The 19198-nt window shown below is 31.6% G+C and overlaps 1 protein-coding gene across 26 annotated transcripts in view; it reads left to right on the top strand.

The window, feature by feature from the left end:
• Positions 1–19198, top strand: part of ADGRL3 (adhesion G protein-coupled receptor L3) — a 798791-nt gene that overhangs the window by 765856 nt on the left and 13737 nt on the right. For all 26 annotated transcript variants that reach the window (XM_073237549.1, XM_073237551.1, XM_073237548.1 and 23 more), the window contains 2 exons: positions 1113–1238; positions 7753–7849. In XM_073237549.1, coding sequence (XP_073093650.1) covers positions 1113–1238; positions 7753–7849 — 223 coding nt within the window. The remainder of the gene's footprint in view (positions 1–1112; positions 1239–7752; positions 7850–19198) is intronic.

Below are 19198 nucleotides of genomic sequence, written 5' to 3'. Positions count from 1 at the left end.
CATGTTTTAGTTTTTAATACTAATTTTCATGTATCATTCACACTCCTTTTTTTGCTTTTGACTTTAAAACATTTCTCAAAAAGAGCATGTATTGTAACTATGTTTTAAATAAAATTACTTTGGAATGTACATTGTCACAATTGTGAAAGCATGAACTCTTGTGAAATCAGGATATGAAGAGCTAAGATACAGTGTTATTTCATAGTAAATGTATATTTGTGAACATATAACCAAAAGATGTCCCAGAATGTTTTTAGTTGATGAACATGTAGTTGGGGATTATTTTTGTAATGGTTGATACTGGAGGTATGATTTAGGGCAATTACTGTTTATTTTCTTAATGTCTTGTTTGATTACATAGGCAGTAATAAAAATTTTAAACATAATGAAATTTTCCCAAAATGCATTGATACACTTTCCTACTTAAAAAAATCAACTGAAAAATGTTTATCTCCGTTTTTACTGTGATTTTGTACTCTAACCAGGATTAAGAGTTTAATCAGCAATGCTATAAAGAAAAGCATTCACATTTCTCTACAATTATTGTATAGAACTCTTTTGAAGGAATATAAAATATTTTGTGCTTCATATACTAAAGTTGCAAATCTGACCTCTTTTACAGGAAACAAACTTCAAAAAATATAGATTAAAAAAATGTTTACCCTACTACATTTCCTCTTACTTTCTTTATTCTCTCTTCTGTCTCCTTCTCTCACTCCCTTTTTCCATCCCTTCTCTCTGTAGCTTTCTCACTAGACTTCTCCGTAAAGAACAGTGCACCAATAAGCTACTTCATAGCAAATTTATGAAGATAAAAATGGTGTCTTGAAGAGTCCTAAGTCTTGGTTGTTTGAAGTAGGTTGTAGTGTTGTTGTGATGTGGTTGGATGTATGTGTGTGAATGTGTGTGTATGTGTTTTAAGAGGTTCCAGTTATGCAAAACTTCAAGCTTGGCAGTTTGAGTATCATTATTTTATATTGTAAAATATATGTTAAGCAGAGTTCCTTATATCTATAGGGCAAGGAGTTATCTAAAAATAAAACACATTTTTTATCATAGTTCCTAGCTAAAATGAATTAGTTGCTAACAGCAGTTAATATTTAATTGGCTAGGTACGAAAAGAGTATGGGAAATGCCTGCGGACACATTGTTGCAGTGGCAAAAGCACAGAGAGTTCCATTGGCTCAGGGAAAACATCTGGTTCTCGGACTCCTGGACGCTACTCCACAGGCTCACAGGTAAGCAGTGTTTGATGATTGAAATGAAATCTTTCTTACCTATATTCTGTTACGAGTTGCTGTCCTTTATTGAATCAGATCCTTTTTCTATCCCCACTGCTTAACACATCAAGTGTTGTTTTTGTGGTCTTAGTGTTTCTTAAACTGGAATGATAAAGGAAGAAATTTAAGAAACCAATTGCAATAAAATTAGGAAATTTAGGGTGTAAATTTGTGTAATAATTAATGATTTCAGGTTTTTCCCAGGTGAATGAGAATAGAAGGTGAGGAAAGGAACTTGCCACTTCAACCAAAATTCTAAGAAAATAATATATTATTATATTATTACTTCTTTGAATATGTGTAATAATTCTGTAGCACATACTGAAAATATTTACTTATTAAATGGTGTGTTTATTAAAAACAGTTTACCCTAAACCGTGTTATCTGCTGACAAGTTGAAGAACAATTCAGGACAGTGAAGGGTACCAGAAAATCATCATTGACTGGTCTATGTCCAGTGTTAGCTGTGATCGCTGCATCATCCCTCACTGGGAATTTTTAAATTTTTAGATAACCTGTCTGCCATTTTTCCCAGGCTAGAGTGTCAGTCTAAAGACTATTATGTAAACATTTCAGTAACTCCAGGATGATAAAATAAGCCAGTCAAATAAAAAACATAGGATTATGAGGGTCATGAGTGAGTTTCAGTTCAGACTAGCAGACTAACATTTTTAAGAGTACATGATTCAGTGGGAAAAACAACGATATTTTTTGTGTCGTCAATTGAATTTTTCTTATGATGTGAATATAAGTACAGTTATCAATTCAAGAACTTGGCTTGACCTATAAGTCTATTTTTTTGGCAAATTTGGTAATTTTATGTAAAATAAGAAAGATCACTTAGTTTGCTCTTTGTTTAGTGCTTAATTGGCTTGTAAACTTAATGATTAAATTCCCTAAACAATTCCATTTATATGCTTAGAAAATCGAATATCCTTATTACCTTTTAATATATGTGATTCTCTCAAACACATCTCTCAGACTGGGCAGTTATAGACATCTAGCTAGCACTTGAGCAGCTCTTATAAATCAAAGATGGTGAACAGTGTTCTTATAAAAAAGACACTAATGGAGTTCTCTTTTATCCTACAAATAAAACCACATTTCTAATTATCAGCCTAATATTTATAACTTGAAATTTTAAAAAGCGCAGAGTTCCATCGGCTCAGGGAAAACTATAGTATCTTAATGCTTGAGTTAACAATCACGAATTATCAAAATGATCATGAAATGTATTCTTATATATAATAAACAATTATTAATAATGTGAATTTTATTATTTCCATAACTTACTGAGGTTACATATTACAAGGTGTAAAACTCTGGGGGAAAATTCCAGGACAAAAAACCTTTGAAACCGAAGTTTTCATCCAGTATATATTCCAGTCAAAAGGAGAAATAAAGTGGGAGAAACACATTTATTTCTGTCATCCACTTCTTCTCTCCTGTGTCTCTTGTGATCCTGCTGCAGAAGAAGAGGCCCCACCCAGCCTCTGGTCCAGATATGCCCTCTCTTGCCCTTGTAATCAACTATTGATATGGAGATGGCCTACTTCTCTCCACCCCTTGGAAACACCTATTGATATAGAGATGCACTAAGACCAGACGAGAGATTCTGGAAATATTGCAGTTTTACCCACAAAGGGAAATAGACATACCCATTTAGGCAAACTGAGATTTCTGAATTTAAAACCACTAAATTTGCCAACTAAAAATCTCAAGTCTCACATAAGATTGGAGGTGCACCTGCCTGGATGATGCCTCCAGAATGATCCCCTTGTAATCCATGCCTTTATTTTTCAACCTGATTATCCTTACTTCCCTTTTTTGTAATAACCTTTTCCACAACTTTTAAATGGAAATTGCTGAGATTCTGTATGTCATCCAGTTGAACTAGTCCCTGTATTCTTCTCTTATAACCAAGTTCATCAGCCATCATCCTGTAGCCCTTTTATTGACATGCCATTAATGAAATAATATTTTGGAGTTTCATTTATTATGCTACAACAGAGTTGTACAATGTTTAGCAGTACTTTTAAGGTATAAGTAGATAGGATGATGCAGCTTAATAATCATAAACTTAGTGGATGGATGGACCTTGCTTTAAATTCTGGCTTTGCCATGTCCCACCTGTGACACAAAACAAGTTACTTAATATCATTGACCCTCAGTTTTTTCATTTTTAAGGTGATAGCAAGAATATTGATTCCTTGTGTTGCTAGGATGTTTGAGCTAATATATACAAGATACATAAAACATATTGTAGGTGCCAAGTAAATTGTAGAAGCTACCTTACATTAGTTTAATTATTACAGAATATAATCTAAGATTTGTTTTAAAGGTGCAACATTTACAGCTGTAACATCACAGTTCTAATCTTGGGGAAAAAAGCCCTTACATTGTTTTCTTATATTAAATGTAATACTATTCTGATTAATTTAGATAATCCATAACCATGACCGTCGAAAGTGAAGTTTAAAATACTGAGATTAAGGTAACATTTTGGGAGTATGGATGCATTTTTCATATCAGAAAACTTCTAAAATAACAATCTGTATATTTCTTACTTTCTATTGAGAGTTTCTCCTAAGTAGTGCCAAGCAGTTTTCTAATTTCTGGAGAAAAAGTGGTTAAAGGGCAAGTTTTCCTCTGATCTGGAGCTTTTATTGTAGTTGTGAAAGACAGAAAATGCATTAACAAATATGAATGAACAGAGAATAGATTCTGAAAGCTGGTAGAAAACCAAATATGGTGATGTAGTATAGAAAGTACAGGCAACTACTTCAGTTAAGTGCTAGAGAAAGGCTGTTTTGGGAGATGATATTTATGGCAGTATTCTGAATGACAGGAAAGAAGTTCAGGGGGAGAGAATTCCAGGTGAGTAAAACGTCTAATGTAAAGCACTTAAGGTAGAGAAGAACTTGCAAATTCAGGAAGAGAAAGAATGTCATTGGCTAAAGTGGGTGATAGGGTATAGGGAGATGAAGTCACAGGAGAAGGCTAGAGACAGATCCAGAGGTATCTGTAAAAGTATGAAAATTTAGATTTTATTTTGATGACTTTAGAAAGCCAGTAGGATGATTTAGAAAAGAAAGTGGGAGGTTATCGTCGGCATGTACTGAAGATTTTGTGGCTACAATACAGATAATGGAAGGGCATGACTGGCAAGACTAAATAGTGAATATCCTTCCCTAACTGTTGCTCACCCATATTTCCCCATGCTAATCACTTAGAAAAGATGGGTAATGCCCATTGTCACACATTTATTCACAAAGATGTATTGTATTGTTTTGTGTGTATGTGTGTGTGTTTATAAAACCTATGGACTGAAGTATGTCCTTCACACTTTGAACTTTAATTGTTCTGTCATTAATCTATCATTCATTTTATTGAATTTTTAGATGTATTTACTTTTATTATATGACATTTGAAATATGAAAAAATGTCTATTAAGTTGTGAAGCATAGTAACAAAATGAGCATCTGTGAACTCAAAATCCAATTTAGGAAACAAAAAATTTTCCCTATGTTCTAACCTTCATGAAAGTTCCCCTTAGTCAATCCCCCTGCTTCCACCAGAGAAAATCTCCTAACTTTTATTCTTCATTTCCTTAACTTATTCTAATAGTTTCTCCACCTCCTCAATAGATGTTCAGCATTCTTCTTGAAAGTCTTTTTCTAATATGGCATCTCTTGTATTACGTCTTACGTGACTCTTTTTATACTCTATATTCTAAGACTCATTCTGGTTCATTTCGTGAACATTTGAATGTTAATTCTGTACTATGCAATATATATTTTGCTCTGCTTGAAATACTTTACCATTTTCTCCTTTTCCTATTCATCTATTATTTAATATAGTGTAGTGAGTTGTTAATCCCATAGATCAGGAGCCAGATGACTGGATTCAAATATTGATTATGCCACTCATTAGGTCTGTGAAATAAGACATTAATTAACCTCCGAACCTCAGTTTTCTAATGAACAAAAGAGTATTCAGGGAGTTCCTGTGAGATTTCAATGAGTGAATGCATGAAAAATACATAGCATAGAATCTAGTACATAGACAGAAATAATTGAAATATTCAAATATTTTGCAAACAATATATATTTTATTATGCATACATATAATATTTACTATGTGCCAGGCATTATTTCAGGCATGTGTTAGGTCAATTAACAAAAAAGACAATTTTCTATTTTTCTAGAGCCTCATGTCTAACACAAGCATTAGACATTAATTTGGGGTCATTAAATATAAACATAAGAAGTACATTATAATAATGTCATATTGTAGAAGATGGTAATGACTGTGGGGGAGAAGAGCAAGGTTGAGCGTGTAGAATTCAGTTCTAAATAGGCTGATCAAATTAGGTCTCTTTAAGGAAAAAATATTTAAGCAAAGATTTAAAGAAATGAAGAGTTACATACCTGAATCTGGGTAAGAGCACTCCAGGCAGAGGAAACAACTGTAGCAAGCCTAAGGCTTCTAGAAGCATGTTTGGTGTATTAAGGAACAGCAAGGGAACAGGCGTGGCTAGCCCAGGTAGGAGAGACTAATAGAAGAGGAATAATGGGGACAGCTTATAAAAATATTACCTAATAATAATCATAATTCCATCAACTCTCAGTTAAGATGTCAGTGCTTTGTTCACAGACTTCCTAGACAAGACCATATCCCCTTATTATTTGTACTTTAAAAATGTTTTAATTATAAAGTATAGCAACATGAAAAAAAGTCCACAAAATATGTGGCACTGCATTTTATTACCCCAACCCTGGTCAAATATTAGAATACTGGATGTACTTCAGAAACACTCTGAATGCTTCTAAATTATTCCCCCAAAATGATCCCACCATTTTCACTTTCAACAGTGCATTTTGTTTTGCATGTGTTTGGTTGTTTTTCACATGATATCATCCAGTATATATTCCTCTTTTGTTTTCCTTATATCCTCAGACATTTGTTTTGCAGCAGGAGGCTGTGTTGCTTTTTCCTTTTCATTATTATATACTATTCTATAATTTATTCATCCATTCTACCATTGATAGTCATTTGCATTGTTCCTAAGCTCTCAGCTATGATTAATGCTTCTATGTAGACTTGTGGGCACATTGTAGCTTTGCTTTTATTTCTATGATAACTCAATTAATCTATCACTTACTAGTCAAGCGAGTCCACGAAAGCAAAGACATTTGCTTCTCCCTTTTGTATTTTGTAGGTTAGTATTTGGCATGTAATAGAGGGCAATTAATATTTTAAATTAATTAACTAATAAAACAAATTGTGTGAGGTTTATTCCCACTATTTCAGTTTGAAGTTTTGAAATATTTTCAATAGAAACATTCCTCAAGTTCTCTGGGTCTGTAATTCTGTACCAGCTTTCTTATTGTGCTTATAAGTTTTGCTGTGTGTGTGTGTGTGTATGTGTATGTATGTGTGTGTGTGCTGACCTATAAGGAAATATTTCTGAAGGATAAGCATGTCCCATGATTCATAAAACTGATTGTCTAATATTTTAAGATTAGCTATTCCTGTTATTCAAGGAAGCCAAATATATTTGCAACATAACCCATTTGTGAGCTTGGTTTCATTATTATTAGTAGTAACAGTTTTTACAACCATTTCATCCTTAGAAAATCTTCTGAAAACATTTTGTTTCCACCTTACAAGATTAATACTTTTTTGATCCCTAACTCAATTAAATAATAAAACAATAAACTAGAAAAAAAGGATTCCCACAAAATGGAAAAAGTTTACATTGCTTTCTTGAATTTTCTGGCCCTCAGAAAACTGTATTTGAGGATATAAATAATGATGTAAGAATTATCAATTTTAGAAAACTTCCTACTGTGAAGAAACGGTTCTAGTGATTCAACTTTATTTATCTCCTTCAAAAGAAAGGAAAGTCAAGATCATATGCAACCTATTAAATCACATCAGTCTTCTTACAAAATTTATGGAAAATATTAAGTTCAGTAGCATTTTAATAATATTCTATGTTCTTTCTTGCTAAATATTACTTTCCTGCAACATCTGAATTCTTAAACTAAACATTAGTTAGTAATATAAATATTATAAAAACTGACAACTTAATGCATATTTAAATATCCCATTCCCATAAAAGTAACAATGAAAATAATTTGTTTTACCTTGGAAATTACAATTATTAAATTCTGACTGTCTAGAGTACACTTCTATATATCTTCAACATGTTTAAATTGGTGTAGTACATTACACTTATTGCTTTTTTATAGTTATAATTATTTTTGGTATAGCTATTTAGGAATACACTTAATGAGAATCGATTATTATCATTAACTGCATTTCTGATGTTCTCATGCTACTGAATTGCAAGCATGTTGGAGTGGTATATTTGCCATATGCCAAAACAAGCATTTCCTATAGCTATGGCAGAAAGAGAAAGAATGATTCGTGTGAGTTCATTTAATTTTTCCTTTTCCCCATCCAGAGCCGAATTCGTAGAATGTGGAATGACACAGTCCGAAAGCAGTCAGAATCTTCCTTCATTACTGGAGATATAAACAGTTCAGCGTCACTCAACAGAGGTAATTAGAAATGATTTTTCATATTTATTACTTTTGTGAATTCTTTGGGAAGCCCTTAAATGCATTGCTTTATTTTCAACTTCTGGACCTTGTTCCTTGTGATAGGAATATTGCAAGAAGTAAAACCTGGTGGAGTGTAGCAGTGTGTTCCATTATTCATAAGCCTTTTTTTTCCTTGAATTTTCAGGAAATCTTTTCTGAAAGGAAGTTAGAAAATGAGAACTTACTTTTTCTAGTTATCTGTCAGTAAACTGGTGAGCTGTCAGGCCTCATTGGGAATAGTGAAAATGGGCAATTATGTGGCTATATAATCTGTTAGGCATCATAGAGTTCCACATTGTCCCAGGTATGAAGCAATTTCATAGTCTTTATGGAACTAAAAATATACTGTCTAATACATACTTAAGGCAACCTATGTATATGGGAAAAAAATCACATCTAAACTTCATATCTAAAAGAATTATCCAGATAATATTGGATTTCTAAAAATCTAGGAGAGAAATATACATACATATATATTATTACATATATATATATATATATATATATATATATATATATATATATATATATATAATTTTTGTGTGTATATGTGCTTCTGGTTAAAATGTCCCCGCAACATCATTTAGATTTTGAAATGTGGTTTCCTTAATCTACTGTTCTGTTCGTGGCCGATTTTTATGATTATGATTATTACTATTCTCACTCTCTCTTTCTGTCTCTGTCTCTCTCCCTCTCTCTCATACAGTGTATGTGTGTGTGTATGATTAGAATTATACTGACTTCAGTAAAAAAGAGTAGATGCAAGGTTTATGCAGAGCTTGACTATATCAGTCAATAGTGCTGGGAAGTGTTTACAATACAGTTATCTGAGAATGTGGTGTTTGTATGCACTTATTCCAATCACACTGCTTAAAAGAGACAGTGTTGATTTGTATATTCAATAGTTATTTGAGGGATCAACAATGATCAACTTTATTATTTGCTTATCCCCAAAGTAGGATTATTAGTTTGTTTTAAACCTGTTTCTGTCAACTTTCTGTTATATTAAATGCTACTTAAAAATAAATTATTTAACACTTATGGTTAATGATTAAGAAAGATTCAGATGCTGGTGCTCTTAATTACTTTGACTCAAGTAAACTTCATTTTATTTATATAAAAGAAGGTAGGACAAGTAGTGTCTGAGTTGAATTTGATTTTGGGATATATGTTTATATATAATCTCGACCAACTTTCATATGTTATTTGGGGCAGTGATATAGTAACTGTAACCTAGTGATGATATTAAATCTTCTACATCATTTTAGCTTAAGTAAGAAGAATGAATGAAAGTATTCCTCTAACTAGCAAGGAAACACATTAAAACAATTTCTTGTATTTTGTTTCATTATTAGTCTGTTTTTATTTACTAAAGTATATTGATTTACGTAATATCTCTTAAGTATTCTCTTTTTAAGTTTAGTTTTAAAGATTAGTTTGTGAACACTTATTTAAATATGAATACTCTGATTTTTTGACATACTTTCCAAATCACAGAAAACAAATTACTGACAAATGACTCCAAGAACTTAGGAAGTAATTTGCTGCCATAGCGACAGAATTTCTTTATTCTTTAAATAATCTCATACATAGAAAACTTAAAATAAGTTCCTAGGAAAAAAAACTATCCTTATTAATAGGATTTGTTATTTGAAATATCTTACATATAATAACACAACAACCATAAAATAATTGTTTAAACAAAAACTTAGATAATATAATTTTAACGATGAACTGTTTATAAACTACTTGAAGATGGATAAAATATGTAAAATTTTTATTTTGTCTAGCAGTAAGATCTAAATTTATGTAAAGATTGTGAGGTATATAACTTTAATAAAAACTGTTTTAAATGAACAATTTTTTATGACTTCAATTTTAAGGTCAATCACATTACATAACATTATTACATCATTTTTAGTCCCTTTTCAAGAATTTCATTAACTTGGAATATGTGATATTTCTATGACTGGATCAATTTGAAATATATTTAAAGAAAATAGTAAGGATATTTTATATTGACTGGTCATATTTTTAAATGTTTTAAAATTTCTTGTGGCATCCAGTTGGTTACTCTAAGGATGACTTTGGAGAGGAGGATGAATTGAATTTATGATTTGGAATGTGACTGGGTAGTGATCTTTTCCTTCAGAATATATATTCTTCCTCCACTCAGTGACTTTAATGGTGGTAGTCATCAGTGATTGCCTTGATTTCCTATATTAATTTTTTTCTAGTCCCACAAGTCAGAAACTCCACATTTTATTCTCATCTCATTGTTTTTTATCTTAGATGAGTGGAATACTTTAAAATTTTATTTCTTCATATTATATCTCTGAAGATCATCTTTAACCTCCTTCTTTAATCTTGTCTTATTTCCCAGGGTCCTATCTTCCCTGCATTCAGGCGTGTGTATCATATTTAGGTAGGTGGAATCAAGATTCACGTTTCCAGATAAACACTTCAGTCACCTCAGCAACATAATTATTCACCTCTGTTAATTCAAGAGATTATATTCTCTATTATTAAAATAAAAATTTTAGGCACTGCATCTTTACATCTTCATATACGCTAACTTTCCATTCATTCTTAGTTTATTACAGCTAGCAATTTTTTTAATTCAAATTCCATTTTCCTTTCTCAGTTAGATATATTTAATCTCTTATTTTTATCTTTAGAACATAGTTCTAGACCTTGTGAACTACAAGAAGTTGACTAAAAGTTAGTCCTATTTTCACTTCAGGTTTTCTTTCCTATTCATACCACTACCCAATTCATCAAAAGAATAATTATTTTAAAATTCTGTATGTCTTCTCATCTATTCTTCCAAACAAGATTCCATCATTATCATCTTTGGGAAGCCTTTAAGAATAAGCATCTACCCTGCAATGTAGAACTCCTTCTCAATGGTTTTTATTTGTTCAAACCATCTCTAATATTCTGTTCTTCAACCAACTTGTTACATCTTATGTATCAGATTTCCTGTCTAGATTTCCCAGTGTAATAAGTCCGATTATTATTGTAGTTTTACTCCTTGGAATCATGTGAAACCTTGGTGGTTTTAGTGATATTTTCAATTTGTGTAATCACTCATATATTCCCTTTGAGACTTTGTTACTTGGTTACCTCATCTCTTTAAAGCCTTCTATTACATTTACTCTTTGAATATCTATATTTATGAAGATGTTTTCCAGTTTCTCCGTATATATTTACAAGTAATTTTCCCCTGCTGACCTGTTTGCTACAAAGCTACACACTCACTCTAATCAAGAATTCCTTGAGGCCAATGCCCCAGAACTACTATCGAGTTAACTTCACTGATACCACTATATATACAGGTAGAAGGAGCTTTTTGAGAGCCATAAGGTGATTTTGATGGTTGATGACAGAGAGTTTTAAGGAAGGTTGACTGTGATCAAAACCCAGATTTTCACAAATCCCACAGGAATGCTTATTCATTTGTTCATTTAAATATTTACTGCTTGCACATACCTTGAAATCAGTCCACAGCTCCAACTTCCTAGTAGTGGTAGAAACAATTTGTAGCTTGATTTAAATTAACAGTGCCTCTAAAACTTAGGTTTGAACCAAAAATGAAGAATTTTCTGAGAAATTCCATGTCAATTCAATTGTTAAATTAATTGCTAACATTTCCACCTTTTTTTTGTAGATCTATATAGAAATTTGGATTTTTTCTGAAATTAGATTTTATTAGGCTTCATCTCATCATGAATAATATAATTGCATTTCCCATTTTATTTTTGTTTAGTGAAAAGGATGTCAGAAATTTCAGTGTATAATCAAGTTTGGCTAGGTAGCTGCTACCAATATGGTATCTTTCTGTGAATTACAAAATCATGCCCCAGACCACTCTCATTCCACCCAACCAAGCTGCGGCAATATTGTCCCATCTGAGTAACTCAATTAGCAAAAAGGTATTTCTTCTGGAACAATGGCTTAGTTGCATAGTGGATGTTTATTTCCCCCTACTTGCCAGCTTCCATTTCACCAACCTCCCACACAGGTTAATGCAGTTTAGATTTTTATACATGGAGATCTGAGCTGTGAAGCTACACTTACTGAAGTGAAATTTATGTGTTATATGGCAGAAGATCAACTGATCTGAAATTTGCAGCACTAATTAATACTGATGATTCTCCTTTCAAGGTTCAGATCAGTATTAATATACACATGTTCTCAATAAATTTATGTAATCAGTAAAATTATGATGACCTACAGAAGTATTTTAATAACTTTTGACTGTCGGTGGCACAACAACCTACTGACAGGTGACCTGACCTATTAGGAGCATTGTTGATACAAAGGAGAAAGCACCATGACAGACATTTGCAAGGAGTTGGCTTATGCATTGCAGTTTTGCCTAGTAGTTTGGAGAACAGAGTTTTAACCCAGTGAATTTTGAAATGTCATTGTCTATGCAATAGGAATATAAATACTCCCCACTTCAGGGAGACCTTGAGAGGACGAAGTAAATTAATATATGTTAATCTTTACAACAGTGCCTGAAACATAATAAGTACTATTAATATTGTTATTGTTTTATTCAGAAGTTTGTATGTATTTTCTAACAAATGAAAACTGGCCCTTGTGAGTGCTCACAAGTAATCAGATATTAAAATTCATTATTTCCTACCAAAGGTTTCCTTTCCTTTTTATTTTCTAGCAATAGGCTGGAGGAATGAGGTGGTTACCTGAATGCCAAGGAAAAGATGTAATAATTTACCTAAGATAGTGCTACCCTTGAGGCTAACAAAAAGAAATAAACTAATAAAACTGAATTGCTCTTCTAAATTAGAAATTAAATGCAAATTACAGCTGCCTACTTGTACTTTCCACTTTTGATTTATAACCATATTTTAGCATTGAAGCAATAAAGGTAGAATATTTTTTCTCCCCACTTTAGATAATAATATAAGCAAACACTGCTTTCTCTTTCCTCCCAGCCCCATCCTATTCTTTAGTGGCTTAGGGAACACTAGTTAATTCAGAAGGCCCTGCTAAAAAACTAGTTATATAGCAGAGCTGTGATTTATTCCCATTTTAAACTCATGTCTTCTCAGAGCCTATATTGTCTTTCCCAGGAGGCTGATTGCTGAGGCAGAAGACACTTCATAAATAAATCACCTGCCACCTCATTAATATACAGGCTACTAAATATATTTTGTTTTTATGCTTTTAAAGAAAAATGCCAATGAAAAAGCATAATGGTGTTTCACTGTGATTAATGATTTCTATAAATCAAAGCTACCAGGGTAAAACCTCATACTCATCCACTGCACTGTATTAATGTCAGTAAATATAGTTTAGCTTATATTCATCAAATATATCATATTGCCAAAACCCTTGCTTTTTTGAGGATTATAAAATCATTGTTTGTAAATATTAATCAGATCCAATATAATCTGACATTTGTGAAACTTACAAAAACAGTTAATGATGTGCCTAAGAGTATTTGTGTAGCTAACAAATCAGAGTGGCCTATATAACAAACTACATTTTGTTATGAACAACCATTATGATGCTATGAATGCAAACATAGTAAGTGCCCTATGGCATCAATATAATTTTCATTTGAGATTCACCAATTTTGTTATCCTTATGTTCTTCATTTGTAAAGGAGGCAATAGCATTCTCTGTGTTAATTTCTTTCCTTTGCATGTGTCACCAAAAAAAGACATAATCAGAAAATGTACAAATAAGGAAATCTTCTGTGTGAGGAAAATCGGCTTAATAATGAAAAAGCAAAATATGTACAGCATTTAAAAGTGAGATGCTGCATGAAACAGATGATTAAACAATGTTGTTAACATCCTATTTCTTTACCCAAGGAGCCCAAATAATTTTCAGAATGAACTCTCCATTGCAAAATGAAATATATTAATTATTGATTTCTAGTCAATCAGAAGCAAATGTTCTTGCTATAAACCATTAGCAGGAACTAAAAAAGAAAAACTTTTAAAATGCTTGCCCGGTGAGTCCTTCTGCTTGGCTTTTAACTTTGTCTCTTTGATAAGAACACTTCAAGTCATCCAGCCTCTCACAGCCAACTACACAGTAGTAAAAATGGTTTGTATTTTATTAATATTATTATCATTATTATTCTTATAGCTTTCATAGATGCTTTCTCTACAGAGTTCTTTATTAATGTAGATTCCTCATTATTATAGTTTATCTTATTGCCTTATATATAGTTTATACTATAGTCTACATAAATCAAACATGATGAGAAACTGTGATAATTTCTAAACACGGTACTATAGACCATACTCCACTTACTTTTGAATTATTACATATAAACTGATGATGATGGAATTTTTAAAAAGTACTATCTTTTTTAGAGCTAAGTGAATGCTCTAACTTCAGAAACTGTCAGTATTCTTTCTCCACTGGAATATGATTTGCCTCTCCATAGTTCCTGATTAATTTTGGATTTCTCTTTAAGTAAAGGTAGCTATCAGTTACCTATTGTACATGGTTCATCATTCATTATCCATTATCTTTATATCCATGAAGAATCTGGGTTTCTTAATAACTTGTCCAAGTAAAATGGCTAATAAAGGACAGAATCTAGGTTCCAAACAAGTTCTTTCTGATCACAAAGTCCTATTCATGACAAAAATTTTCATTCCTGTGATGGCAGTTACTCATGAAGCTTATTGAAGATTAGATGAAAAGTATTTTCTAAGAATGTATTTCAAAGTGATTTTTCTCACCCTCACATACAAATAAGATATTCTTTTTTTAAAAAAAAATAAGATATTCTTAACAGCACTATTAATTCACATCTTTACTTCTTAATTTCCTTCATGTACTATTCAGTTCTTTCCACTCTATTTTGTCCTAAGTTTAATTCTTTAGTTGGATTCATCTTGTTCTCTTAGGAAAAGAAAAGCTTTAAAGTACTGTGAATTTGGGGAAGAGAGATTGTGCTAACATTACTTTTACAAAACCATTTGATATGGAATATGCTGAATCACTCTATTGTCAATTGTAGAACTTAGGTCGCAAGAAGAATTTTATAATCATTCTTCTTTTCTTTCCTGGAACCTCTTAAGGTATTTTTTTGGTAGAACCTTTTTATCTTTAATTTTTAACTTCTTATATTACAGTAAAAAGATGAACATTTTGGCCAGGGCAAAGATGGGTTAAAAATCAGGTAAATAACTTCTGCTTATAATAATTCAGTAATAGAACCAAACCAACAAGCAATAACTTTTCCTGGATCTTTAGTACTCCTAAATGTGGTATTCCTTGAAACTGTGTCCTCTGTCAGGACAATAAGTTATAACTTCAAATAGAGTATCTATTTGAATTTATGTCAAATAGGTAGTGATAATGTTAATTTAAACATCTTACTTTTATGTGGTAATTCCAGTTTCATCAAAAACTCTGAAATATCTTATAATTCAGAATTTAAAAACAAAACTGGACTGTACCTCTCATTTGGAAAATGTTTTCTACTGTATTACAAAGATTGTGCTGATATAAATGCAGTATATAATATCCATAGTTAACTTACAGAGGCATCACTTGCTCAAATTCCTTCTTTCTAAGAAATAGATTATATTAACTTGTATCTGCTGTATTTTTAAAGTGATTAGAATTCAATTACATGAAAAAAATTGAAATGTGGAAGGGGGGTATATGTTTAGAAAAAAAGATAATTGAATTGTTATTATTGATAATTGTGTGGCATCCAATTAAAAGAGCTCCTGTTAAATTTCATACAAAGGCTTGCACTTTATATAGCTCAACCTTAAATACTGCATGTCATTTAAATTAAATGTTTATGTGATAGGTTCTATGATTTTCATAAAAGGCTTTCTTCATAACTTGTCATTGTAAGGGATGTGGGTGCCTCAAAAACTAAGACAAGTTACCCATCACATTCATAGAAAGTAATTTATGACCCCAGAAAATTGCTGGATAATTAAGAGAAGTTTGAGAGGATATAAAAATTGAAGGAAGATAGTTAATCTTGATGCAGAAAACAAAAATAATAAAAGTTAACTGAAAGCCCAGTCTAAAGAGCACAGAGCTCATTATGATCATGTGATAAAATAAGCCTTCTCTGGACAACATTATCAAGAAATATTATTAATAGATACCTTGTTTTAATTTGTATCTACTTTCCCCAAACATTGTCATTTTCAAATATAAGTTGCAAATATAAATTCAGGTTTTAGCCAGGATAGACCTTCTGCATATAATAGGCACAACATAAGAAAGTTTACCAATGAAGGGCAAAAATTTTTTAAAAAGAAAAAGTTTTCTTCACATTGGTAAATTATTTTATAAAGTTTAATACTTATACTTTCCTTTGTTCTAAGGTTTGTTTCATTCAGCAAAAATGCACAAGCAATGTGTGACTTACAATTAAATATAGCTGTAGGACTGACTACATACCATATAGATTATCAAAAGATAATCTGATTTTGAGAAAATCAAGAGCGACTGTTTGAATGGTAAAGATAAATATTCTTTTGCAAAAAGCCTATGATTTACCAAAATGATCTGTAAATTACTGGTATTTTGCCTGTAGTTAAATAAACTTGGCCCATTATATTTAGGCTTGGTATTCTTCGTTTTGAGTACTATGAAATATATTCCAAAATGTCCAAGTTAATAGCACACAAAAATACATGGATCTGACCATGAAAGATATTTTAGAGAGGAGTGCCAGCTAGTATAGAGTCATCATTTCTACTGCAGACCAACGACTTCCTCTCTTGTGAAGCAGAGCCACCAACAATTCTGAATTCCAATCCTACCACTGTTGGCTTGAGCAGTCAGGAAACCTAAGATGTTTGAGCAGCTTTGCTTTTAGTTAATTATGTAAAAAATAGCACTGAATATCTAATAGCATCAGCTACATCAGGTACAACACAACCCTGTTTCATGCCAAAATGAAGTATTTTTTTCCCATGGAGCATATATACATATATTTATCATAAAAATTAAAAATATATATAACATATATAACATTAGCATATGTAACATATAAATGATTTTTATTACATGTATAGTAAAAAATAACACTTCAAAGCTTAAAGAAGTAAAAATATATTTTAGATTTTAGGTTAAAGACATTCTTAAAAACAACGAAAAGTGAAACAAAGATTATACACTATAAGAAAAAGACATAGGTTCTTGTCTCAAAATGTAAAGGTTACTCATAATAGTGAGATATTGGGAGAACATGTAAACAATACATATAACAAACAAAATGTTATTGCTTACATTGTATAAAGAATGTCTAACAATAAATAAATACAGTTCAACAACCAAATATACTTGTGGGCAAAGGATAAGAACAGACAGTTCACAGAATGGGAAACACGGCCAATGAACATATGAAATCCCCACCCCACCCTGTCTCATGGTAATCAGGAAAATGCAAAGTACAACAGTATCATTTCATGTTTTCTCAAATTGACAAAAATGTCAGTCTGACAATAATACCAAGTCCTAGTGAGAATTTGAGAAATATACACTGTTCTTGGAAGCATTTCGGCAAATACATCATAAATTGAACATATGTACAAGATATGATCCAGCAATTTGATTTCTAACTATTTATTGTAGAAAAACTCATGCTCTGGACAAGAAGACGTGTATAAAGCCAATTAGTGCCAAGTCAGAGGGTATAAAATAGATCATTTCTATGGTTCCAAACTCTGAAGCTCTGAATTTATATATTAAAAAAGAGGAAACACCTCTATATTCAGAATATTTCATTTTACATTGAACTAACAATAACTGAGTGTGTCCTCTGGAGAAAACATGTCATGGAAGTCTGTATTAATAGATTCCCAGTGAATGAATTAGCTATTAAAAGAAGCTAAAGTATCTCTGAACCATTTGAAAGAAATTTAATAGGCAGGTTGATGAAAATTTAATAGCAAACTTGTTGGCTTTTAAAAGTGCACAATGTGATAAATCAAGATGTCAGCTCTTCAATTTATGACTTTAGAAAAAAATGATGAAAGAGTGCCGGGCTTTCAATAAAATATTTCTTCTTTGACACTTCGTAGTTTCATTAATTGTTTGAATAAAAGCCATACAAAATATAAAATTCTGGACTATGTAGTTTTAAAAATTATTCTGCATAATTATAAAGAACAGCATGCAGATTCTGTGAGTTTTGTTTTTTATAAACACCTTGGTCGTAATTTTGTATGGCTGTCTCCATTTTATAAAGCAGCACTTTAAATTAAGCCAATGATTACTTGTACTGTCTTTCTATAGACTGTATATGTGTGTTGGTGTTTTGATACACAGAGAAGGAGAAAATAGGAAACACAATACTTAAAATAGACAATGCCTACTAAATCAGTTCGCCATAGTTCTGGGAGCTCTTTTGTCTATTTACTTGTATTTTTATATTATATCTTACATAAATTAATACATGAATATGAAGATTAAATAATTGAACATTACAAAAAAGCATTTGAGGAGAAAGTAATGCGCTCCCATAAGGCTCCTAATAACATTTTGTTGAAACACATTTTGGGGAGAGAATGCAAAAAATTGTTTGAAAGTCACTGTAAATATGTTTAAGTAAAACTACCAGAGTCATGTGTGACCTTAATAAACCGTAAATGCCACTGGACCTGTGTTTCTTTATGTATTAAATGATGGTAATAGATGAGATAATATTAAAATATTATTGAGTTCCAAATTCTGAGTTACAACCTTTCTCTGTTACGTTGTATTTCAACTTATTAGGTGAAATTTATATGCATAAGATGTATTTTGGTACTTCTGATTAACTTTTTCTAGTTTTCTTGCTTATATTATAATTTACTTGCTGAAGAAGGAAAGTTATGCCTTGTTTCCCTTTATACCAGTTTTCTTAAATCTTCTGAAAGAAAATAAAAGTCTTGGGACCCTTTCACCAGAAAGGAGCATAGGCATGTTGTGTGTACAACTGAGCACACAAATACGTCCTTCAAGCATTTTACATACCAGCTTAGGGGTTTCAAAACCTCCTAGATACCATCATCCAGTAAAAGATCCCTTGCCTTACACTGAAATTAGCATTCTAATTCCATAGAAAATATTATCATTAGTGCAACTATGTTTAACTGAACACAGTGAAACCTCTATTATGGGCCAAAGTTAAAATCTGAGAACAGAAGCACAAAGGCATCACTCAATACTAACCTGCTGATCTATATACATCAGTTAATGTATATAATGGAAATTCCTTCACAAAAGAAAAATATTTCAAATCAAGGGAGAGAGAACCATGAGGGAACAGAATGGAATATAAGCTATATTAAG

The sequence above is a fragment of the Manis javanica genome, chromosome 5 (assembly GCF_040802235.1).
Source record: "Manis javanica isolate MJ-LG chromosome 5, MJ_LKY, whole genome shotgun sequence".
Lineage (NCBI taxonomy): Eukaryota > Metazoa > Chordata > Mammalia > Pholidota > Manidae > Manis > Manis javanica.
This window is presented reverse-complemented; position numbering and strand designations above follow the sequence as displayed.